At 40.7% G+C, this 17,329-nt stretch overlaps 1 protein-coding gene across 2 annotated transcripts in view; it reads left to right on the top strand.

The window, feature by feature from the left end:
• The window catches only part of pcdh15a (protocadherin-related 15a), a 316,642-nt gene that overhangs the window by 268,659 nt on the left and 30,654 nt on the right, over window positions 1-17,329 (top strand). Inside the window, exons 31-32 of one of the 2 annotated variants that reach the window (XM_073812872.1) lie at window positions 2,421-2,639; window positions 17,043-17,051. In XM_073812872.1, coding sequence (XP_073668973.1) covers window positions 2,421-2,639; window positions 17,043-17,051 — 228 coding nt within the window. Of the gene's footprint in view, window positions 1-2,420; window positions 2,640-17,042; window positions 17,178-17,329 lie in introns of those variants that run through there. The other variant, XM_065296062.2, reaches the window with a different exon arrangement.

The raw sequence follows: 17,329 nt of genomic DNA, 5'->3' as shown, positions 1-17,329 counted from the left end.
CGTTTACATGCAACTTAATAATACCGCAAATGTATTGATGGCTCAATCGGATTGAAAATACTTCATGTAAACACCTTAATCAATACGACAGATGCCAATTTCGATCGTATTGGAAGGCGTGGTGTAGTCCGATCTGTGATCTGATCATCAGGGGAAAAGTATGCATGTAAAAATGTAAATCATAGTATTTTCTTTATTGGATGTAAAAAATATGAATTGTGCTTAAGTTCACATCTTATGTTTACCTCTTATTCATGTATCACACGATTCTCGTCACAGCACATGGCAACACACATTATTAAGGTTATGGGTCACACGCTGAACATTCTGCCGCATTCATGTCTTTCATAACATTAGGCTACATAAAGCAATAAAATAGTGTCGTGCCTTTTGATCATTGTGTTTTCTTTGCCTATATCTGAAAACTTCTTAAAAACAACTTTCTCCAACTGAACTTTGACTTTGTACATTTATACAGACACAAAGTGTAACTCGACAAGAGATGCTGTGTGCTGCGTTGCCAAGTCCTTTTTGGCAGAGTTATGGTTTGGGCTACTTTTAAACTGTTTTCACAAGTTGATTTCATTTGTTAGTTGTTGGTATTTGGGCTGTGAATAGTCATTTGGATGCTTTAGGGCTAGTTTTGAATGGCCATTTGAATGATTTTAATATGTGTATCTGGCAACCCTGGTTGTGCGCTTGGGCAGACGTTTGGTTGGGATAAGAATGTACATGTAAATTAACATTTTAATCAGATTGTAATGTTTAAGGTACATGTACACTGTATTGTCGTAACCTTAAATCGGATTAAATTCAGTCGGATTGACAACATTTTGTGTATGTTAACATAGCTATTGACACTCAGATGCTTTACATTGACACAAAGAATCATGTTATAGTCTTTGAACTTTTAATCAACAGTTAACTCGTCAATTAAGAGAAAACGCTTCCCTGCCAATGATGAGTATTTCCGTCAATCCGTAATACTGCTATTATCCACCAGGTTCTGCAACTTGTAAAACCCAGAAGTATCGCCTTAGGGCAAACAGCTGTATGTCTGTGTATGTTTTGATCATCGCTCTGAATCTGATCTCTAACAAAACTCCTTCACAAAAATGAAATGATCTCAGCTTTTTGTTTAAAATTTGGTTTTGAAGAAACCTACCCATATTTGAGAGGTGATAAAAAGAAAACTAATGAACCCAACAAACATGGTTACTCATACTGTATTTGAAGAATAATTAATTTAATAGCATTTAATTAATCTTTAAAAATGGTCAAGACAGCATCCTTTATAGCAACTATTTTGCAAGTTTACCTGGGACACAATGTAGCGCAGCGTTTTGTACTTAAAGGGATAGTTCGGCCAAAAACGATATTAAACCCATGATTTACTCACCCCCAAGCTGTCCGAGTTGCATATGTCCATCGTTTTTCAGACAAACACATTTTCGGATATTTTAGAAAATATTTTAGATCTTTCTGTTCATTAAATGTAATGCTACGGGGTCCAGCAATAGTCCACGACCTTCAAGTCCAAAAAAGTGCGTCCATCCTTCACAAATTAAATCCAAATGGCTCCAGGATGATAAACAAAGGTCTTCTGTGGGTAATCCGTGCGGTGTTGTTGTAGAAATATCCATATTTAAAATGTTATTAACGTTATAAACTACCTTCCGGTAGCGCCGCCATCTTAGACTCAGGAGAGAGTATTAGCGTAGTGTACGCACTTTTCTTAGTGACGTATGACAAATTCGGAGGGCGGGGGCACAGAGCAGCAGCAGAGAAACTCTGTACGCTGCGTAAGCTCTCATCCTGAATGCGCATCACTCCAAAATGGCGGCGCTACCGGAAGGTAGTTTATAACGTTAATAACATTTTAAATATGGATATTTCTACAACAACACCGCACGGATTACCCACAGAAGACCTTTGTTTATCATCCTGGAGCCGTTTGGATTTAATTTGTGAAGGATGGACGCACTTTTTTGGACTTGAAGGTCGTGGACTATTGCTGGACCCCGTAGCATTACATTTAATGAACAGAAAGATCTAAAATATTTTCTAAAATATCCGAAAATGTGTTTGTCTGAAAAACGATGGACATATGCAACTCGGACAGCTTGGGGGTGAGTAAATCATGGGTTTAATATCGTTTTTGGCCGAACTATCCCTTTAATGCTAAATTTAGCTATGAAAGTATGTGACAACAATGTATTTCTGTTTTAAAAGGTGTAAGTATAATGTAAGAAGGGGTTGTTCACCCAAAAATTATCAGCAGAACAAAAAAATGAATACAGGTTTGTAATAACTTGAGGATGAGTAAATGATGACAGATTTTTTATTTTTGTTAAATGTGTCCCTTTAATAAAGTGTGGTAAGTAATTTTTATCATATGCATATCTGTATGTGTCTGATAGGTTTCTGGATGGCAAGATTCTGGACATCAATAAAGAGTTTCAGCCATACCTGGGCGAGGGCGGACGGATTTTGGAAATCCGTTCTCCTGACATTGTTGCGACTGTGAAGAAAGCTGCGCAGGCGGTGGGCTACACAGAGGGGGCGCTGTTGGCGCTGGCTATCATCATCATCTTGTGCTGCATTCCTGCCATTCTAATAGTCATGGTGACGTATAAACAGTGAGTATTCGCACAGCATCATAGTACACATGACATGAGTAATTAATGACAAAAAGAGTGAACTGCTATTGAGTTATCTCGAGAAAACATTTTCCTTCCAATTATCACGAGTTTTTACGGCAATCTATCCGCTATTACCGTATATTTCGGTCTATAAGCCGTGTTTTTTATTCATAACTTGGCTGGTGCTGCGTCTTATATTCAGGTGCGCCTTGTAAGTCAGTATGAATTAATTTTGACATTTATGAGGCAAGAGACAACATTACCGTCTACAGCCGCAGGAGTCTGCATATGCTGCTTCTGTATTTATGTAATTCAATAGATTCAGTGATGTGGAATGACGAGTATGCGAACTTCACTCTAGTTGGCTTGTTCGGATAATTTAGCCTATTCAACCTTCCAGGTAAGTTCTGTATGCTATGGTTTATCGTTTAAATAACTGATAATATTACTTTAACGTACAGACATCTATTCAGCCTGCTGTTCTGTCTGCTATTGTTTAGTTGAATAACTTGCTTTTCCAGATTAAATGTCTGTTCTTCGGCTTGGATTTTGTGAAATAATTTTCTAAATAAACGCGACGTGTAGTCCACTGTGACTTGTATGTTATTTCATCTTAATGACGCATTTTTGAATGATGGACTTATTCTCGGTGCGGCTTATAGTCCGGAAAGTACGATGTCCCCTAGGTGGCGCTCTTACCCAACTCATAAAACACTGAAGCATCCCCTGATCCAAAAACAGTAAAAACTCTGTGTATGTTTTGGCCATTGCCCTTTACAAAATATTTTTGAATAAACCTACCCATCTTTGGGTAGCTTAAAGCAACACTATGTAGTTTTGTTACCTTCAAATAATCTTTCTAAAATTATTTCAGTGATAGAACAACTTTTAAATGGACAAATTGTACTGTTGCTGCAACCTGAGCAGCCTCCTAGCTGCTACAAGCACACTCTGAAAGTGGCGGTGGAGGGTAGAGCACATAGCCCCCCCCCCTTCCCCCTGCCTGCAGAAGAGTGTCTGATACCAAGCACTGTTGCGCTTTTCAACCACATGGGGGAGCTGTAAGTCATTTTTACATGGAAACTACACAGTGTTGCTTTAAGATAGGAGCAGACTTTTTTTTTAAAGCAGAGTGTCTGTTCTTACGTTTGATATATTGTTTGTTTATATATTTAAAGAAGAACGTTTTCTGGAACAGATTAAACTTCTGTGAAAATCATAAAAATGCTGGCGCTGCCTGGCAACTTGTTTAAAAACGCTGGCGGGAAAGAGTTAATAATTAAAATACTCGCCGTTGTCCATTCCTGGGGGGAACGAATTCCACTTACTATGTTTCAAAGGGATTTTTGTTTACTTATTTTATTTTTAAATATGATGAATAATGTTGATAAAATGGCACTTACAAACGTTGCATAACACAATAGATGGCAAAGCTAAAAATGCAGCATTTACTTATATTTCAGTGGAAGTTCATTTTTTAATTTATGCAAGGTAAACTATGCAGACAGTCTTTTATCATTTAGTTAAAAATCTGGATGTTTTCCTTCATGCAAACTAATGCATTGCTAACTGTATCCATGGCATTTATATACATACGCAGAGAAAAACACAATGTTTATTTACTTTAGACGTCAGTCAGACAGCTGTTTTTAAGTGACTGATCTCTACTAGTATAAGTCTTTATACCGACAATAAAATGTCTGACTGTGTGAGACAAGCAAACCTCTAGCTAGCAGTTAAAAATTAATATATACTGTATATATAAGTTATATAAGTTATATATATAAATATAAATAAAGCACTACACTTCATGTACTTAACATCTCATGGGTGCTTTCGTACAAGTGTTAGCAAATCCCGGAGACTACAAAAAGTATGAAAGTTATTTTACTCAATATTTGTAACCTCTGAGGTTTGAAGGAGAGTCTGTGAAAAACAAACAGTGGAAAACCGAGAGAAATGGATAGAGAAAAGGGAGGTGTGAGGGCTTGGATGGGCTGCCAGGTATTAAAATGGCCCTTTTTGCTGTAATTATCCACGCTAACAGGCTAAACTCCCAGCCAGCTCTGTGTGAAAGTAGATTAATTATAAGCATTTGTAGCTGATCCCAGGCATTCACTCCATCTGTCATACCTCATGAAACCCCACAATAATGTGTCATATAGAAAGAGAGAGAGAGAGAAAGTGTGGTCTTGACCTTCTGTAAAAGCCAATGAGTCAAGCCAATACATAACGGACTGGTAATAACTGCAATGACAGAAAACAGCTTTACATACCCTACATGTGCAAAGGTCTCTCACCCACATACTAAAGAGTTTCCTTACATCCAAAAACACAGTTCTTCGTCTTCATCTTTTGTGCCATTATTGAGTCTTGATATAAAACAAAGCTGACACGTGCAGTGATGTCTGTGACTTCTACTCAAAGCAACAATGCTTATGAGTGTCCTCACTTTTCTCGCTCTCACTCTGATTGACGTGTGGGCGTGATTTTCCAGGGGGAAGTGCCCATAAAAGGAAATGGGGTCACTGATATGTAACGGGTACCCGTGTTTTTGAAAAAAAACCTGAAACTTGTAGGAAGGCGTGAGTTTGGGTGCTTTTTTGACACTTTGTATTTGTTTAGTATGAGGATTACAGCTCTTTATGTGTTCATAACAGAGATGGGCACTCGGGTTGGTAATTCAGACTCAAGTCGCATTTTTATGGACTTCAGACTCAAACTGAAATGACTTCAGACTTGACCAGACATAAAAAACTCGTGAATATTTTAAAATCAACTTGATTCTTTTATCATTAACTACTGATTTCATTAAGAAGGATTATGTGTGTTTTTTGTTTTTGATGTTACTCAGTAAATAAGATTGGATCGGACTGGACCTTTATTATAGAATTCAATGACGTATATTGGCTGTGTGCCGCGCGTCAAATCTGAAATGTAATAAGAAAGACGGCAGGACCAGCAGTGCCGTATATTTTATTATTTGCGTTTTCGAATGTATCAGATGGTATTTCTGGGAAAACAGCCACATGCAAAGAATGTGGAAGAACAATAAAGGATACTGGGACAACAACTTCAAACTTTATTAGTTCTGAGAACACACCCACAAAGTCACGTTAACTCATCCGCTGCTCGCTCTATCAGACTGCCACTGTCTCCCTGTTAAAAACATGAGCAGAAAAAAGCCTTTAAATCTACGTTTGTGTTTTTTTAGTATAGAAAATGTGTGGCCTTTTCTCTTTATGAAAAAGGAAAGAGAGAGAGAGAGAGAGAGAGAGAGATGCGGCTACAGCTTTTCTCATGTAGTGAAGGTTTTTTGTGCAGCATTTACTGCAAAGATGTTTATCTTCGACGGCGCCGTAAAGACTCGTGTCTGCAGAAGGGACAGGATTTTGGGTGCACGAGCGAGGTGTGTGGACCAATTCCACTTCACCCCCCCCATTTTGCCGCTTTCCCCATGTCTCCTATTGAAAAAGAACTTAACACTCGCTGTTGCTGTGTATCGCGTGAAACGCCCATTAATGTGTACAGCTGTTTTCTAAAAATGACTGTCATCAGTAGCAATACTATATATAATAACGAGACTGTCGCCATTTTTGCCTCACTTAATGCATTAACATGACTGCAACTGAAAAATAAAAGAAAAATTAGCTTTAATCTCAAAATAAACTTTGACTAGTTTGAACTGAATAATGGTGTACTTTTCCATGTATTTTGTATGTACATTATGTACTGATAACAGTTTTTTCTAAATAAATAATGGGTATTTACATAATTTTTAAATAAATGCATTTAACGCCTCGACTCAGACTTCAGTGATAAAGCCTCCAGACTTGACTCGGACTCCACCTGAAAGACTTCAGACTTTACTTAGACTTCAGATGAGAGACTCGTGAACATCTCTGGTTCATATGTGAGAATGCATGATACAGCATTAAACCCCTCCTTTAAATATTTCAATGGAGTTTCATTCGGTAGTCCAGAAATGACCCACACTGGGCCTTATTTATTCAAATGGAGCATAATGAATATCTGTATTAATCTATTCTTATATAAAGAATGAATAATTGTAAATAATAAATGAAAAAAAAAAATGATTCCCAGCGGCGAACGTAAGTATTTACTGCATCTGTGTAGCAGAGCATGTGAGCGGTGTGGAGCGGTGTGACGCTCCGCTAAATATTCCGCTCTACTGTTCAAGCGCTCCACTCAGTCGCTCACGGCCCAAGCAAGCGCTCCGTTAACTTTCCGCTCACGCTCACAAATAAACCAATTCCCGCTCAGATCCCGCTCCGACATAAAAAAAATATTTAGTAAGCCTAATTGTTCCCTTTCAATACGGTTCACTTCGCATTGCGTCAGTTAGCTGACGCTATGGGGGGAAACTCCTGTTTACTCCGTGACTGAAGCCTATTGGTTAACGTCTGTACAAAGTACAGACCAATGACGTTTGAACCCGCGCGCGGGAGGAACGCGTCCTTATATAAGCGCGGTTCAATCGTCAGGAGCTCATTATTTTCTCCTTCAGCGCGAACCTCTCGCTGCTCCGAAGAAAAAGAAGAAGCCTTACCTCGCCGTTGACAAAAGCCCTGCAGCGGAGTCCAGGCCTAGCGTCTTCCCCTGCCGTTTTCCGGCTGAGAACCGAAGATAGCAGAGTCCAGGTCTAGCGTCTTCCCCTGCCGCTTTCCGGCCGAGAACCGAAGATAGCCTTCGCTTGCCGTGGTTCGAGCCCTGTGCAGCGGACACACACCTGAGAGGTCTCCCCTGCGGCCGCCCGGTAAGATCAATATTTTTAATATAAAGCTATAAGCTAAAAGAGCAGGCGCTGTTGTAATAGCGTCCAGCACAGCGGCTCGGTGAGCCTCTCTGCTATGAATTTCCTCCGAGCGCGTTACCGGTCTGGCACCTCCCACGCCGGGACCGCGCTTATGCTTTGGTTGTCTTATCCATGTTTCGTGCTCCCCCTGCTGTTCCTCTCTCGCCGGGATGAACACACGGCGAGCCATGAGACTAGATGGATGCATAGACAAGCACACACGGACTAACCCCCCCTGTGTTCTGTCACACCGCAACCGTTCATGCTTACAGAGTCCCTTCGCTCCTTTCACATTCAGTGGCGAGATCTCTGGCACATATATTAATCCCCCGAGTGCATCGGGTGATACCGTCACGACGCATGGCTGTTCTGTCTGTGTTGCTGCTCCCCTCTGCCGTTCCTCTCTTGTTGAAATGAACAAGCGGGGAACCGTAGACCTGGATAGATGCATACGACAAGCAAACACGGGCGGTCTGCCCCTGTCTCTGTCATAGCACAGCCACTCGTGCTCCACGCTCGCGGAGTCCCTCGCTCCTTTCCCCACAGTGGTGAGGTCTCTTAACGGCTTAGCTAGCACGCGGTATTACGGCTCGCTGCCTCTAAATGCAGCTGTCCAGTGTTCAACGATTACAGAGCTTCATGCCCCTCCCCTCCTGGAGCGGCGCGATCTCATTCGTCTGCTCGATAGGGCCGATTCGCCGCTATTGGAGCACCAAGAACACTCATTATAAGAGAGCTTCATGCCCCTCCCCTCCTGGAGCGGCGCGATCTCATTCGTCTGCTCGATAGGGCCGATTCGCCGCTATTGGAGCACCAAGAACACTCATTATAAGAGAGCTTCATGCCCCTCCCCTCCTGGAGCGGCACGATCTCATTCGTCTGCTCGATAAGGCGGACACGCCTCTATTGGAGCGCTAAAACACTTATTATAGAGCTTTACTGGCCTGAGCCGATCTCACTTCAGATAGCTCATTTTTCGTCTGCCTGGTCATTTCTCTCTGGTTTAGACGGAATCAGAGGCAGAACGAATTTGTTTATAATATACTGAGGCCCGAATACCTCCCTTTATTCAGTCCCGTCCTATATCAGTGCGCTGAATATTGGTACATTCTTATATATATATACCCGGTTTTTCTGCCCTTTTAATAAACGGCAAAACCGCGGGCCTCGCGGCAGACTTCCTCTCTGCGATGGGTTCAGTCTGACATTAAACTACCTAGACATACTACCCTGCTCCGTGAGCCGTTCGGTCACCGTCACTACTGAGGCTTGTGCACCTGAACGGCTGAGCTCTGGTCTCCGCAGCATAGCTGCATCAACAGAGAACGCAACTGTCTGGGAAAAAGGGGTTATGTCGCGCCTCGGCTGGACTGCCCTGAAATGTTTTCTGTGTGCTGTTTATCCAAACATACTGTGTAATACTGTCGGCTATGCGACCTCACTATAGTGGCGAACGGTATTTAATTCCTCTAAAAAGAGTAATTTCCGTGCTTACTATACTGTGTATTGACACCCACGGTTGGACGGTGTCTCTAAACACTTTATCGCCTTACTGACAAGCAATCAGTAATACGCACACACGGCCCGCTGTCCATAATTCTATCGACGCTAGCCGAAAAAACCCCGGTTTGGCCATATACTGTGTATTGACACCCCACGACTGTACGGTGTCTCTAACACCTTTCTGCCAAATTCGCTCGCAGCCCACCTCAGTTTCTCCGCTACGATGCTGATGGCGCAAACGAGCACGGTCTTACGGCTGTTATTCTCTCTTCCTAGAGGAAGGACAGCCTCAGACTTTTGCATGGCTCCAAGCGTTTGAATCGCGCCCTCTCCGGACGGCCACTCAAAGGCTTACAGCCAAGCGGTTTATGACGTTTTTCGGCCATATAGCTGATTTATATTAGCGGTCCGAAGACGCTCACACCTCCGCTCCAATACTCGGAGATATTAAGGGTAATATCAACCTCAAGTGAGCTTGCTACCCGCCACAATAAGTTTCAAAGCTTAAAGCGCGCGCACAGTCAGACGCGCGCGGCATCTCGTTTAAGACGGGCGCACGTACCCCTCTAACGAGCTTCAGAAAGCTGAACATCGTGGCATTGTTCATAAGTCCACTTCAGTTTGACTAAGCAAAGGTCCCGCCCCGAGCTGACGGCCGGGAAGCTTGCTTAAGTTACACACTGCTGCATGAAGTGCTGTCATCACGAGCTAGCCCAGCATTTGCTGTGGGTTGAACACGCTTTACGACGGCAATCAGCCTTCGGCGCGTGGAACGCCGTTTGTCTCATATAAATCACCTTGTACTGTGAATACGGTACATTAAGAGGATGATTTAGCACTGCAGCACTGTCGACCGTGTTATTGTGATAATGCGGTCGGGCAATCTACGGTGGTTTCATTATTTACCGAACCAGACTGAGATCTCGCCCCCTGAACAAGCTGACGAGTCATCTCCTTTATAAACTCATTGCATCGCTTTATAAGCTATGTTCAATCAGAGTGATACGCATCTCATGCTTAAACTACCAATATTAACCCATTACGATGGGCGTGCGGAGATGGCATCCGTAGGACACGACCTACATTACGTGCCTTATGACACATTGACACAAGCTGCTAGGACCCCTTTCACGAGGCGTCCTTATGCAAAGTCTGATCCATTCTGTCTAGTGACATTTGAAAGTCAATACCCCCCGCGAATCGTGGGTGGAACACTTTTCTCCTCACTACAGAGGCACGGCGGCTCTCTCCCCTACCTATATCTATGTGGCCGTGATAACAGCGAACCACACTTTTACGACCGACCATTCATTTAATTCACAAGCCTGTCATCTCTCAGATGCGGACGGCGGCGGTAACAGCGAACCATGCTTTTACGGCTGGCCATTCACTTTATTCATAAGCCTGTCATTTCTCAGATGCGGACGGTGCCCGAGGCACAGCGCTCTGGAACTGTCCAAGGTCCTGGATGACACATACGTCTGACGTACATCAGACGATCAGCTGTTCATCTGCGTCACAGATCACTCACTAGAGCACCTGTCAATACAGGCTATTTATGGATCGTTGACGTTATCACCTCCCGTGACAATTATGCTCACTTGTCTTAGAGCATGGGCATGGTCTTAGAGGTTTCTCATTTGACAATTGTGACACGGCCGGCTGGTCCCCGCCGTCCACGTTGTCAGTTTACAGCTTCGACATCCCTGCTTCGCACTACTGTGGTTTGTTGCATTAAAGGTGCGCCCATTAGCTCACCTGTATGCACGATATGGTTTTTAATTATATGCGTCCACCGTGCGCTTAGAGAAGCTCACATGTACACGCTATAACATTTTGGTATACAATAAGATGCGCTTGGGAAAGCTCACCTGTATACACAGCTGTGTTATGATTTGTGACACATACATTGTTGTTCATCTGTGTACGTTCACGGTGCGTTGGGTGCCCACCGTTACGTTCATCAATCATATTTGTACACATTCACGGCGCGTTCTGTGCACTGATTTATCTATATGCATTCACGGTGCACTGAAGAGTTCACCCGTGTGCGCACAATTTATTATCAGAACACATGACGGCGCGCTCGAGAATCTTGCCGGCCTGTGCATTATAACACTCTGATTCATCTATATGCATTCACGATGTATTCAAGTGTTCACCTGTGCCCGTGCAATTTATAGTCAATACACATTTACGGCGCGCTTGGAAAGCTCACCGATCTGTGCACTATAATACTACCTATATGCATCCCGATGCGCTCGAGGGTGCACCTGGGTTCACACTATTGTGGTATCTGTATAATCCCACGCTACGAACCGTTCTGCCGCATATTATAGTCAGATCGGCCGTTCGTGAGCTTCGCAGATCACTCACTACGTATGTCTGTTGCTAACAGTGGTTATTTAGATGGATCGTTGAAACCATCGCACTGGCTCACGCCCCTCTATGAGCTATGTCCTATATAGAGCCCACTCTCTGCGAGTTTGGCTTCTTCATGAACTTGGTCTACAGGGGTATCTATATCTATATTTGATATCTGCTACGCGGCCGGCTGGTCTTCGCCGTCTACGTTGTCAGATTGTACAGCTTAGACGTCCCTGCCCTACGAGCGCAGGTTCTCTCGGCTCAATCATGCACGCTCATGCGTTTTATGTGTACACCACGGTGCGCTCAGCGAGCTCACCAACGTGACTCTGAATTTACTTATCTCGCACAGCCGCGGCGCGCTCGGTACCTCGCCGTCTTGTGCTATGTTATGTGCCCCCGGTGCGTTTAAAACCCCACCGTGTGCGCGTCAACAATTTATATGGTGCTTACACATTTGCTTTTTAAGCTGTGAATATGCCGGGTATAGGGCCACACGCAGTGTCTCTCCGGTAAGGCACTTCAGTACGTTGTGTATGCACGGCGTGATGGGATTACGTTCCCCCATAGCGTCAGCTAACTGACGCAATGCGAAGTGAACCGTATTGAAAGGGAACGCTTAGGTTACTCACGTAACCCCGGTTCCCTGAAATAACGGGAACAAAGCATTGCGTCTCTTGCCGTGCTACAAACGTCTACGCAGCGAGTGTTATTCGGCTGCGCGCTTCAGTCGAATATAATGAGCTCCTGACGATTGAACCGCGCTTATATAAGGACGCGTTCCTCCCGCGCGCGGGTTCAAACGTCATTGGTCTGTACTTTGTACAGACGTTAACCAATAGGCTTCAGTCACGGAGTAAACAGGAGTTTCCCCCCATAGCGTCAGCTAACTGACGCAATGCTTCGTTCCCGTTATTTCAGGGAACCGGGGTTACGTGAGTAACCTAAGCGTTTTCTGTACTGACGTTCTTGGATAATTGCATTTAATTAAAGTATTAGCTGATAAATAGCAGTTATGTACAGTTGTGTGTTGGCTATTAGACCTAGTTTAACTGATACGGATATAATTCAAATTAACAATTTGTTTCCACGACATCCACATGTTTTACTAATTCACAATTTTAAGTTATAATAAATGTAATAAGTAATTACGAAATATTATAACAATTCGTTCCCCTTACGAGAAAAAGATTAACAAACTATAATATTATATAAATATATTATTTGAAAAAAACTAAAATAAATTGAAGAACAATTTCTTAACAAGAAGGTTTTTAAGTGCGAATTTACATTGCATCGGTAAAAACAGAACACAGTGTCTTAAAGAAATTAAAATTAGACAGTATTTATGAACCTGTAAATGTACAAAACGAATGCAATACAGAATATTTATTTATGGCATTTTCAATAGTATATTAGTAGATAAATTAACATGTATCTATGAAAACGAATAAATCATTATTTTGGCTAAATTAATCTGGATAGATCATTTTAGTCAGACTAAACATTTCATCATTTCAGTACAAGAACAAGCTTAAATGCTATCTAACAACTTACATTTTATCCCAAATGTTACATGGTCGAAAATATGTAGAAATATAGCCTATACGAGAACAAATTACAGAAGAAAAATGTTTAGGTCACGCGGACCGAACGAAAAGCCGTTAATTAAGCGGACTCTCTGTAAAATAGAGGACGTGCTGAATCAGTCGAGTCGGCAGATTATCATCAATGTTTATAATGTTCCACGCAGATACTGTTGATGAAAAAATGTAATATCTAAATGTCCAGGTAAGTCAAGTGTTCAGTCAGTTAATACTAAATGCACCGGCGTTTTTGGCTACAGCTTCCTCATCCACGGAGTGGCCGCTGTACATACACAAAGAACTATTAAATGTTTTTATTTTAAGTGGTTTTAAGCAATCAGTTATAAATATATTTGTATTTGTGTTGATCAGTTAGATTAAAGTTATTTTAATCTTTAAAACTGCATCTAGATGCAGACGACGCTACAGTTATTCTGTCATCTTAGTTTCATTTCTTTCATTTATATATAAGGCTGACAACTTCATTAAAACAATATTTGAAGTCCATAACTTATTGCTAGCCATTTTTACAGATTCTCGAACTAGCAAATTACCAAAGGGCATTCTGGGATGAGCGAGCGGTGCTGAGCGTATTGAGCGAGCGGAGCGGAATTTTCGGAAATGCGCTCTGCGCTCTGATGGAAATATTACCGCACCGCTCAACGCTCCGCTCCCGCTCCGCACCGCTCACATGCTCTGCTGTGTAGTTTATGGCGGCACAAGATCTCAAAGCGCTCTTAAAGTAATTGCGTTCTGGGTAAATAAATAATGTTGAGGGATCCACATCTTCAATAGCCTGCAGGAAGCCCAGGGTCAGGATGAGACAGAATATGTGAAAGACATATAGAGAAGAAAAGGACTGTCGTTTCACACCATGATATGTGCGATAAACTGAGGTTATCCTATGTTATTATTTTATTTAAAGTGGAGCATGAATCATTAATACACACACACACACACCTGCAGTCAACACACCTTTAACAGCTCCAAACACTTATGTTTTCCTATTCAAGGAAAATCACATTAAAGCAGTCTTTATAAATATCACCTTGTGTCATAAATATACTAAAGAGTTACATCACATTTGCGTGTGCTGTTTTACTGTAGATACCAGGTGCTATATTCACTGAAATCGCATTGTTAAATTACATCATTTCAGCACAAACATCCCATCTATGCATGGGCGTAGAATATGTGAGGGACACTTTTAGATTAAGATGATTCATCAGGAATCATCTTTCGTGCACACGCATCTGTTTGGTCTGTTTGTTTGAGCTTCAAAGTTCAAAAGACAGAAACGGGAACAGCATGCTAATGCAGTGGCAGCTAAAAACTAAGTGCATGATGCTGATATAACATCAGAATATGTGTTAGAAACAATATAGGATAGTTTTGATAATCTGTGTCAGCAGTAAGGGCACTTTTTTATGGTTCAATGTGGCAGCTCTGACAAGGAAGTCCCGCCTTTCAGTTAAAAGAACCAATCATCAATCGATAAAGGCTCAATTTCAACTTGTACGCATAAATAGTAGATGAAATGACCTGTATTAAGGTTTCCGTTCACTTTAAAAAAATATAGTTTTAAAAAACGTTCATATCAAAGGAATAGTTCACTCAAAAATGAAAATGTCATTAATGACTCACCCTCATGTTGTTTCAAACTCATAAGACCTCCGTTCCTCTTTGGAACACAGTTTAAGATGTTTTAGATTTAGTGCGAGAGCTTGTTGACCCTTCATTGAAAATCTGCGTACGGTATACTGTCCATGTCCAGAAAGGTAATAAAAACATCATCAAAGTAGTCCATGTGACATCAGTGGGTCAGTTAGAATGTGTTGAAGCATCGAAAATACATTTTGGTCCAAAAATAACAAAAAATACAACTTTATTCAGTGTTTTCTTCTCTTTCACGTCTGTTGTTAAGCTCGAGACTCGAGACTAAAGTCACGTGACTGCAGTGACGCGGGTGACCCTCGGGTGTTATCCTCAGACATGTTTACACAAAAAAACAACAGATGGGGCGCACCAGATAACACGTCAGCTGCGTCGTATGTCATCCGCGTCACTGCAGTCACGTGACTTTAGTCTCACGCATGTGCGTGTGTATTTTGGATGCACAGAAATACTTGTCAACTGGTTTGTCTATGTTATGCCTGAGAATCCAACTCTTTAACTGTGTAAATAAGTAATTAGAAAAGGAAATCTAGGCATCAGAAAAATATCAGTCTATTTATAAAATTTTTATTTTAGATGGGGGAAACATGCATGCATTATTGATGTGACAAAAAAAGGACCGTTTTGGGAAGACAACAGACTTTGTAGGAATTTTGTGGCACAAACCAGAAACAATAATACCCAATAAATGGAGAAGGAGTAGCTTCTCAAAGAACATTTTTTATATATATATATATATATATCAGGGATGGGCAACTTCGGTCCTGGAGCGCCGGTGTCCTGCACAGTTTAGCTCCAACCATAATTAAACACACCTGAAGTTGCCCATCCCTGATATATATATAGATATAGATATAGATATAGATAGATAGATAGATAGATAGATAGATAGATAGATAGATAGATAGATAGAGATAGATATAGATATAGATATAGATATAGATATACATAGATAGATAGATAGAGATAGATAGATATAGATAGATAGATATAGATAGATAGATATAGATAGATAGATATAGATAGATAGAAAGATATAGATATAGATATAGATATAGATATAGATATAGATAGATAGATAAACAGACAGACAGATAGATAGACAGATTAATTGCGATTAATTACATACAAAATAAAAGTTTTATATATATATATATATATATATAGATATAGATAGATAGATAGATAGATAGAGATAGAGATAGAGATAGAGATAGAGATAGATAGACAGACAGACAGACAGACAGACAGACAGACAGACAGAGATAGATAGATAGATTAATTGCGAATATGTGTGTGAATATATATATATATATATATATATATATATATATATATATATATATATATATATATATATATATATATATATATATATATATTCACACACATATTCATATATGTATTTAAGAAACATTTACATGTGTATAAATTTATTTATATTTTTATATATTCTATATTCTTTATTAATAAAAAAAATCTGAAATGAATACATGTATGTGTGTGTGTGTTTAAATATACCTAATAATTACACAGTACACACAAAAAATCACTTTTATTTTGTATGTGATTAATCGCGATTAATCTTTGCCCAGCGCTAATTATATATTTTTTATTTGCGCATTTATGAGGAAGAAACAGCATTATAGATGTGACATTTCTCTGTTATGGACATGACAATTCTGAAATTTGCACTCCCTTAACTATAGAAAAAAATTCAAAATAAATGTTGCATGGGAATTTAAACCACCAAATGTTGATGTCAGAGATATAGAAACCTTTGGGTAAAATCTTTACTTTTTATAACAAGGTTGACATTTGCATGGAATTGCCCTTAAAGTAACTGTATACAGTATAGGCCTTAGGGTCAAGTCAGCTGACCCGTTGTGTCTTTTAAAATACCAGCTACACCCCTGCATTTGTGTACTGACTCATAGTTTGCACCTCGTTCAGAAAATGCTATTTGCTCACTATTACCACCTGATGAAAGAAGGCAGTAAATGGAAATGCAATGCAAAGATATTTTGTGAACATTTTCTATTAAATGTGGTAGCTGTTTTTTCATCAAATGACAATAAAGACGTTATAGCTGAGCACATGTCCAGACACACAGAATAGTCTTTCTTTACACTTCCTAAAACTTTCCATTATTAAAAAATGACATCAGGCTGATGCTGTACGAGGAATGCCGACTGTTTAGGGAATTGGGCTTTGCAAATTGCATTCGGCAGTCAATTTTTGGCATGTTTGTGTCGTGACCTGATTTGCATATTTTCTTGTGAATCAGGCGCTAAAGCTCCACACATGATGTGGTTTATTATTACGCAGTTCATTCTTAGTGAATGCCCCCATTGTGTGTGTTTGAGAAATTACAGCTGTCCTAATTATGTAATAATTTTCTATTTCTCTTCTTTTCCTGCACTTCCCGTCGTCGCGTGTGGACCCTGCGCACAGATTCAAAGAGTAAGTGTGATTTCTCTTTTTGATGTATTATTCGACAGACTCTGTGTGCTTTTAAGCCGTCGTTATTCGGTGCGGCCCTTTAAAACAGGAACGTATGAATCAAACAGATGAATTGAGATGAGGAAGGAAGGATGTAGTCGGTCCAGGCCTCTCTGATACCGGCACAATAGAGGTGCCTTTGAAAATGAATAAGAATGACTGGTTTCATCTCCTCATAGAGTAAAAAGTGAGCTGGGTTCAGTACTGTCCTAATAAAACACCTCATACCGGTGTGAAAG

The sequence above is a fragment of the Paramisgurnus dabryanus genome, chromosome 20, assembly GCF_030506205.2.
Source record: "Paramisgurnus dabryanus chromosome 20, PD_genome_1.1, whole genome shotgun sequence".
Classification (NCBI taxonomy): domain Eukaryota; kingdom Metazoa; phylum Chordata; class Actinopteri; order Cypriniformes; family Cobitidae; genus Paramisgurnus; species Paramisgurnus dabryanus.
Note: the sequence above shows the minus strand (reverse complement) of the source record. Positions and strands in the feature narration are given on the sequence as shown.